General features: G+C 44.9%; 1 protein-coding gene across 5 annotated transcripts in view; it reads left to right on the top strand.

The window, feature by feature from the left end:
- The window catches only part of Cnbd2 (cyclic nucleotide binding domain containing 2), a 44,697-nt gene that overhangs the window by 5,260 nt on the left and 30,692 nt on the right, over positions 1-8,745 (top strand). For 4 of the 5 annotated variants that reach the window (XM_013010976.1, XM_013010980.1, XM_013010979.1 and 1 more), the window contains exons 3-7: positions 1,821-1,958; positions 4,098-4,151; positions 5,862-6,025; positions 7,303-7,459; positions 7,774-7,925. In XM_013010976.1, coding sequence (XP_012866430.1) covers positions 1,821-1,958; positions 4,098-4,151; positions 5,862-6,025; positions 7,303-7,459; positions 7,774-7,925 — 665 coding nt within the window. The remainder of the gene's footprint in view (positions 1-1,820; positions 1,959-4,097; positions 4,152-5,861; positions 6,026-7,302; positions 7,460-7,773; positions 7,926-8,745) is intronic. The other variant, XM_013010977.1, reaches the window with a different exon arrangement.

The following is an 8,745-nucleotide window of genomic DNA, read 5'->3' on the forward strand; positions in this document are numbered from 1 at the left end:
GCTGCTGCTGCTGCTGCTGCTGCTGCTGCTGCTGCTGCTCCTCCTCCTCCCCCTCCCCCTCCCCCTCCTCCTCCCCCTGCTCCTCCTCCTCCTCCTCTTCCTCCTCTTCCTCCTCCTTCTCCTCTTTCTCCTCCTTCTCCTTCTTCTCTTCTTTTTCTTCTTCATCTTCTTTTCTCCTCCTTCTTCTCTTCCTCCTCCTCCTCCTCCTTCCTTTTCTCCTTCTCCTCCTCCTCCTCCTCTTCCTTCTTCTTCTCCTCCTCCTCCTCCTTCTCCTCCTTCTCTTTCTTCTTCTTCTTCTTCCCTCCTTCTCCCCTGTGGAAATGGAATAGATTTGAGCCTGTTTGGGCCTCAAACTCAATTTTTTTTGTTGTTAGTTTGTTTTGGTACTAGGGCTGAACTCAAGGCCTGGACTCTGTCCCTGAGCTTTTATGCCCAAGGCTAGTGCTCTCTACCACTTGAGCCATAGCTCCACTTTTGGTTTCTTTGGTGTTTAATTGGATCTAAGAGTCTCATGGACTTTTCTGCCTGAACTGACTTCAAACCACAATCTCTCAGGCATGTAGTAGTAGATAGGATTACAGGTGTGAGCCACCAGTGGCTGGCTAACTTTTCTACCTTTAAAGGTAACCACATTCCTTGGTTTGTAACTCTTTGAAATTGAGAACTTCAAACATCAGTGTTGCATCTGTCTGACATTCTTCCCTCAAATTTATCTAACTCCAACGTTCAGGACCTTTGTTATCATTCCTACATTGTCTGCAATTACTTGAACCATTTATTTATTTATTTATTTATAGCAGAAGTTAAGGACTTAACATTTAGCTAGTCCTGAGCTAGGGAATAGTTAACTGTGACTGCTGGGAATGTCCCAGTTTGTTGTAGCTGCCAAATTTTTTGGCATAAATACTCTGAGTCTCAAGCTATCAGTAATAAATTCAGTAGGTTTTCAAATTTTTCTGCGAAGACTGAGAAGGTAGCCAAATGGTCAAGCCTCACATGTGTCGCCATGGTCTTAACCTCCAGACAGCAGAACTAAAAACAAAAAGGGAGGAATGAGAGGGAAAGAGGGAACAGCTTACACTAAGCAAAAGAAAAGAAATGTAAACTTCACCTGATGTGGAACAAATAATTGTATTGTCAAAGCTCATAGAATTCACAGATTTTATGGACCATGATATAAAGACAATTTGCCTTGTGGAGGTTAAAATGTGTTTGTGACTTTAAGTATCACTATTCCACAATACTGTGAAATATGTGAAATTTATGTAATCGCCTGATCTCAATTTTTTAAAAAAAAAGGAAAAGTGAGAAGGGATGGGTTAGGAGTGATGGGTGAGAATGTTTTCAGACACCTTGTATTGATATACTCTTTTGTAGAATGGGAACTTCTTTGTACAACTACTGAAAGATACTAATAAAAAATGAGTTAAAAAAAAAAAAAGGCAGCAGGGCATTGGTGGCTCACGCCTGTAATCCTAGCTATTCAAGAGGCTAAGATCTGAGGATCACAGTTCAAAGCAATCCTGGGAAGGAAAGTCCGTGAAACATCTCCAATAAACCACCAGAAAACAGGAAGTGGCTCAAGTGGTAGAGCACTTGCTTTGAGCTGAGGAGCTGAGGGACAGTGCCCAGGCCCAGAGTTCAAGCCCCATGACCAAAAAAAAAAGCAAAAATTCTACATTTCCTGAGAATGTAACCATTGCTCCAGTATAACACTGAATTTAATCCTGTTAAAGTTCACCTTGCTCAGAACCGTGCAGCCTTCTGCTGCCTGTTGGCAAATAAATGATTTCCATTGATCTTCTTTGCTTATTTCGTAGGGACTGTACCAGCTTGCTCTGGATATCATAACGATGATCCGAGTGTGTAAAATGTTTCGTCAGGGCCTCAAAGGATTCCGGGAATATCAAATCATTGAGGCTGCTCACAGAACGCACCCTATCTTCTCCTTCTGGGATGTAAGTATCTGAGCTTAGCAGGATTATTAATATTTAAGGTAGTCTAATAAATAGCATCCCACTTCTTAGCTTATGCTAAGAGAGAGACGAGAAAGGGTAAAACAGGTGAGAACTCCACCTGTCACCTTTATTAGTCAAGCAAAAGAGTTACCTAATATGGAACGCCAATATTATCCCTTTTTGCAGCAGTGGATGAAGCCTGTTTCCAGTGTCTTGTGTATCCAGGATTATAGCATGAACCACCATTCGTGATTTAGGCTTTTTTTTTTTTCTTTCTTTCTTTTTTTTTTTTTTTGCCAGTCCTGGAGCTTGAACTCAGGGCCTGGGAACGGTCCCTGAGCTGCTTTTGCTCAAGGCTAGCATTCTACCACTTGAGCCACAGCACCACTTCCAGCTTTTTCTGTGTATGTGGTACTAAGGAATCAAACTCAGAGCTTCATGCATGCTAGGCAAGCACTCTACCACTAAGATACATTCCCAGCCCAGATTTAGGCTTATTTTAAGATGATATTCTGGTCAAACTGAACATGAGATCGGGAAGAGATGGAGTGGAGAAATTATAACTTGAAAGATTCAAGTTTGTGCTCAGGAAAAACATTCTATTATCAAGGTGGCATGCAAAAGAGACTGAGTGGTCCTGGGGAGGGGAGGGGTCAGATGACTGGTTTCCAGGAGGCTGGAGTTGGTATAATTTGGAAGCTGATAACCCAGTGTAAAGTTTGGTGTGAGGAAATGTGAAGCCAGAGCCAACCACATTGCCCAGCTACATGGCCACACACCAGAAACCTTTCAAGGACAGCACAGGGTCAAGTGGAGTAAGCTACTAGAGTCTGAGTGTTTCTGAGCATTGCCTCTTCATAAGCTTTTTTTTTTTTCTGGTTGGTCGTGGGCCTTGAACTCTGGGCTTGGGTGCTGTCCCTGCACTCTTCAGCTCAACGCAAGCGCTCTACCGCTTGAGCACCACTTCCGGTTTTCTAGTGGTTTATTGGAGATAAGAGTCTCATGGACTTTCTTGCCCAGGCTGGCTTTGAACCGTGATCCTCAGATCTCAGCCTCCTGAGTAGCTAGGATTATAGGCCTGAGCCACCAGCACCCGGCTTTCATAAGCTTTTCTGAAAAGCACCACATGGATTGATTCACAAATGATAAGTAAGGAGTGGGGAGAAAGCAGGGACTGGGTGGGCTCCAAGGAACGGTTTGAGGTATGCTCAGAGAGGAGAATGGTTTCCCTGGTTTTGTCTAGGGTGCATAGGTTTGTCTTTTTACTTTTCCCTTTTCCCATTCCTTCATCTTCTCTTTCCCCATCCTTTGTTCATCTGTCAGAAGATAGGGTTGGATTACTTCATCTCCGAGATTGCTTAGACAAAGCTTTCAGTTCAGATTCCCAGTGGTCCTTGGAAAAGTCTTTTGCCTACCCTACATCCAGTGTGAGTCCAGGGGCTTGATGAAACCTGCTTTGTCCCAATGACTGAAAAGAGTAAGAAAGGAGCTTTGCCATGCTTGTCTTGCTATGGACACTTAACAATACTTGTCTTTATTTGTTCCTTTTTTTTTTTTTTTTTTTTGTCGGTCGTGGGGCTTGAACTCTGGGCCTGGGCACTGTCCCTCAGCTCTTCAGCTCAAGGCGAGCGCTCTACCACTTGAGCTACAGCGCCACTTCCGGTTTTTCTGGTGGTTTATTGGAGATAGGAGTCTCACGGTCTCTCCTGCCCGGGCTGGCTTTGAACCGCGATCCTCAGATCTCAGCCTCCTGAGTAGCTAGGATTACAGGCGTGAGCCACCAGCGCCCGGCTTATTTGTTCCTTTTTATCTCTCCTTTTTTTTTCCCCTCTATATTTTCCTGTTAGTTATTGCTTTTCCCTCTTCCTTTTTTTCTCCAACTGGCTGATTTCTCTGTACCCTCCATTCCCTTTCCCTACCTCCATTTTTCTCTGTCTTCACAATTCTGTTGTTGATGCTCAGCCCACATATAGGAATGAGTTGGGGTTTCAGCCAAGGTGGACATGATAGGGCCAGTAGATAAGAAGTTTCCCATGGCTCTCTGCCTGCCATAGTGAGACCCAAGTTCACAGATTTAAGATACGGAATTCTTATAGCCAGTCTTACTGATTCTCCCTCGTGTCCTGTTTTTTCTTTCAGAAAAAGAAGCAAGGCCGAATCACATTTGATACCCTGGACTTCATTGCAGAAGAGGTATGCATAGCTCTAGATTATGTGGGGAAGAAGCACTGTGTTGGGCATCAGGAGAGCTAATTTTGGCCCAGATTCTGCTAGTGATCCATTCTGTCACCTTGAACTAGCTATTTAGTTTCTTCATCTCTAGAGTGGCTGATCTCAGTGATACTGTCTAATCCTGGCATGCCAAGACTGTGAGCATCCTGAACCAGTTGTCACTGTATAACTGAGGGGAACCAGAGTGGGAGAATTCCTGGGTTTGGACCTGTGGGAAAATAGCAACAAACAGAATGGAATATGAAAGGAACAGAAGGAATAGAAAGTAGCCAGGTGGTGAGAAAGGCATTAGACTGTGTGTGCATTCTGGTTCTGTCCTTGAACTCTGAGAAAAATGCTGGGCAGACTTGTCCCACACCTGAATGTTGGATGTACTTTGAGCTTTCCCATTCTAATGAGGAATGCCTTTATATCTGTGTGAGGTTTGGGGCCATGTGACTTGTTCTCTGAATTTCAAGCATCTTTTTTTTTTTTTTTTTTGGGTCCAGTCGTGGCCTGAACTCTGGGCCTGGGCACTGTTCCTCAGCTCTTCAGCTCAAGGCTAACACTCAACCACTTGAGCCACAGTGCCACATCCGGCTTTTTTTTTTAAGCTTATGTGGTACTTAGGAATCGAACCCAGGGCCTCATGCATGCAAGGCAAGCGCTCTACCACTGAGCCACCTTCCCAGCCCTCAAGCATCTTTATCATCTTCCTCATACCCATTGAATTATGGAATATTAAATTTTAGAATCAAAATTTAAATTCAAAGAAATTTATCTATTTACAGGAAAAGCTGTTGTTCTAACTAGTACAGACCTGACTTGACCCCAGTCTGGAAGTAGGTATGTTTTTTTTTCTCTCAGGGAAGAGGAGAGAACAACTTTTACTGGTACCTGAACCACCAGTGCCATCTCTTACCATACCTCTTGTCCCCTTGGAGATAGGGCACAGGTATATTCCCTGCTTCTTCTGGGCACTTATTCTCATGTCCCCTCATGGATGAAGTGTAATCAGATAAGTTATTTCAACTATTCTGTACCTTCAGTTCTTCAGATCTGCCAGTGCTTGACATTGGGCATAGAAAGTTACTCATGTTTTACCCTTCATACAAGAGAAACCAAGGAACCAGGCGCTGGTAGCTCATGCCTGTAATTCTAGCTACTCAGGAGGCTGAGATCTGAGGATCGCAGTTCAAAGCCAGCCTAGGCAGGAAAGTCCGTGAGACTCTTAGCTCCAATAAACGACCAGAAAACCGGAAGTGGCACTGAGGCTCAAGTGGTAGAGCACTTGCCTTGAGCTGAAGAGCTGAGGGACAGTGCCCAGGCCCAGAATTCAAGCCCCATGACTGACAAAAAGGGGGAAAAAAAAAGTCTATGATCACAGTGTTCATGTGTTGAGGAGACAATTGAGTCCTGGAGCTTAAGGAGCCCTGTACTGTTGGCAAGAGATAGGAGAGGCCTTGATATGTAGCAGATCTACTCATAAACCTGCCTGAATCTCTTAATCTCCCAGTGATACTTGAGCTGCAGAGGATGCAATTAAAAGGGCATGCAAGATGCCTAGCTCTGTCCTTGGCATACAGTGAGCCCTCAGTATGTACTATTCCATGGAACAGGAGAATATACTAGCAGGAATGTGGGGAATTGCCAGCTATAGCCTTGTGTGTCATTCATTGTCTTTCTCCCCAGGGTCACTTCCCTCCAAGGGCCATTCAGATTACACAGAAAAAGCCTTCCTGGAGGACAGAGCAGGAGATCCAGTCCCTCTGCAACCTCCTTCAGGTTATGGATAGTTACCGGAACTATGATGAGCCCCTACAGATGCTTCTTGCCAAAGTCACACGCTTTGAACGGTTAGTGAGAGACCGTGGGGTAGGAGGAGTCCAGCTGAGTAGGGGTGGCAGGTCCTTCCCATACCTCTGAAGATACTAGCCATGAAATCTATCAGTTTACCTGAGTGATCACTGTTACCCTGGTAGCTTAGTTAATCTCAGTCATCTATTACTGAGACTGTAATTCTAGCTACTCAGGATGCTGAGCTCTGAGGATCACAGTTTGAAGCCAGCCCAGGCAGGAAAGTCTGTGAGACTATTATCTCCAATTAACCACAGAAATAAAAAGGAGAAAAAGAAAAATGGAGCTGTGATTCAAATAGTAGAGTGCCGGCTTGGGAAAAATAATATTCAGGAGCCAGGCACTGGTGGCTCTTGTCTGTAATCCTAGCTACTTGGGAGGCTGAGATCTGAGGATCGCGGCTCAAAGCTAGCCTGGGCAGAAAAGTCTGTAACAGTCTTATCTCCAATAAACTACTCAGAAAAAGCCAGAAGTGGTGCTGTAGCTCAAATAGTGAGCATATAGCATTAGCCTTGAGCACAAAGAGGCTTAGGGACAGTGCCCAGGCCCTGAGTTCAAGTCCCAGGACCAGCAAAAAAAAAAAAAAGGTACATTGAAATGAAGAGGACTGACAGTAACCCCTGAAAGGATCTATTCCTATTTCCTCACTTTTCAGTTGGGGAAACTGGGGTCAAGGTAGGGAAAGAATCATTGTATCACCCAGTGTCCTACTAATAATAGTACCACAGACTATGAAGTTGTAGAGACTAATTTCATCAGGGCCTGGTGGTTCATACTTGTAATCTTACCTTTTCAGGAGACAAATTAGAAGTTCAAGATTCTAGTCCAGCCCTGGCAAAAAGTTAGCAGAAAGGCTGGGCGTTGGTGGCCCACGCCTATATTCCTAGCTTCTCAGGAGGCTGAGATCTGAGGATCTCAGTTCAAAGCCAGCCCAGGCAGGAAAGTCCCTGAGACTCTTATCTCCAATAAACCACCAGAAAACTGGAAGTGATGTAGTGGCTGAAGTGGTAGAGCATTAGCCTTGAGCTGAAGATCTGAGGGCTATTACCCAGGCCCGGAGTTCAAGCCCCACAATGGACAAAAAAAAAGTTAGCAGAACTATTATTTCAGTAAAAGCTGGGCATGGTGGCTTGTGCCTGTGGTCCCAGCAACATATGGGAGGTTATAAGTAGGTAGGTAGGATGGATCTTGGTCTAACCAAGGCATGCCTGGACCAAAGCATGAGACCCTACCTAAAAAATAACTAAGGCTATGGACTGGCATTGTCTTTTCCCAGGTTTGGTCGAAGGCGTGTGATTGTCAAGAAAGGACAGAGGGGTAACAGCTTTTATTTCATCTACCTGGGCACAGTAGCAGTGACTGATGATGAGGATGGCAGCAGTGCCTTCCTAGACCCCCACCCGACATTGTTGCACAAAGGCTCCTGTTTTGGGGTAAGCCTAAGGGAAGGGACTTGCCTCTGGGTTGGCATGGGGGTGGGGAGGTCACGGGCTCTTGCTCCAACCTGTTGGACAAGGCTCTATCTTGCTTTATCAAATGCTAAATAAGTTGGGTCACGTAATGTCCAAGGCAGATCTTTTCCCACTTTATCCATTCAGAGAGGCGGTAACTTGGAAGCATAACCCCTCCAGCTTTCTCTCCTCTGGCATGTTCTGGCCTGTTCTCTTTTTCAATAGGCACTACAGATATAAGGACTATGAACAGGTTGTACAGCTCATACTTGCCTTTGTCCCTGTCCACCCAACAGGAAATGGGCCTTCTGAGTACAGCAGTAAGGAGGGCCACAGTGGTCTGCATGGAGGAAACGGAGTTCCTGGTTGTTGACCGTGAAGACTTCCTTGCTAATCAGCTGGATGAGGAAGTTCAAAAGGAATCTCACTATCGGTTTAGCTTTTTTAGGTAATTTCATTAAACATCTTTTTCCACTCTGTGTGTGTGTGCACATACTAGTACTAGGGCTTGAACTCAGGGCTTTCACTTAAGGCTGGTACTCTGCTTGATCCACTACTTCACTTTCTTTAATGGGGTTTTAATTGTTTTGGTCTGTGGGCCCACATTAAGGCCTAATTCAAATGCATGGCTGCAAATTCTAATAGACTTTGCAGTGGTATAACTTTGCATAAGACACTTCATTTCCCTAAGCTTTAGCCATCTGCTGTGTAAGATGAGAGTAATGATACTTCTCGTCCAATGTCATGGTAAAGATGGAGTGGGATGATGTTGGGAAAGTGTGGTCCAGTGCATGGTACATAGCAGGTATTCTTCCTGTGAGGTGGCCCTGTTTTTTTCTTTTCCTGACTCCAGATCCTTGTCCTCATAGACCTTGTTCTATTTTGACATTTGAACTGGACTTAGCGTCTTTGAGGCCTGAATCACCTTATATTAACCTGAGCTAATTCAGTCAGCCTGAGTCAGTTGGGTTTTGAGCCCATAAAGGTTGGAGCTGAGAAAAGTCTAAGGTGATTATTAGTAGCCCCACAAGCCCTCACAAGCACATGACAGGTTGCTGGTACACAAGATGAGAGGAGGGGACAGTCACCGCAGAGTGGGCCTTCAACCACAGGGAACAACAGGCAAAAGATTTCCTTCCTCGGGCTGGGAAGGTGGCTCAGTGGTAGAGCGCTTGCCTTGCATGCATGAGGCCCTGGGTTCGATTCCTCAGTACCACATAAGCAAAAAGAAAAAAGCTGGAAGTGGCGCTGTGGCTCAAGTGGTAGAG

This window comes from Dipodomys ordii, unplaced genomic scaffold (assembly GCF_000151885.1).
Source record: "Dipodomys ordii isolate 6190 unplaced genomic scaffold, Dord_2.0 Scaffold13, whole genome shotgun sequence".
Taxonomy (NCBI): domain Eukaryota; kingdom Metazoa; phylum Chordata; class Mammalia; order Rodentia; family Heteromyidae; genus Dipodomys; species Dipodomys ordii.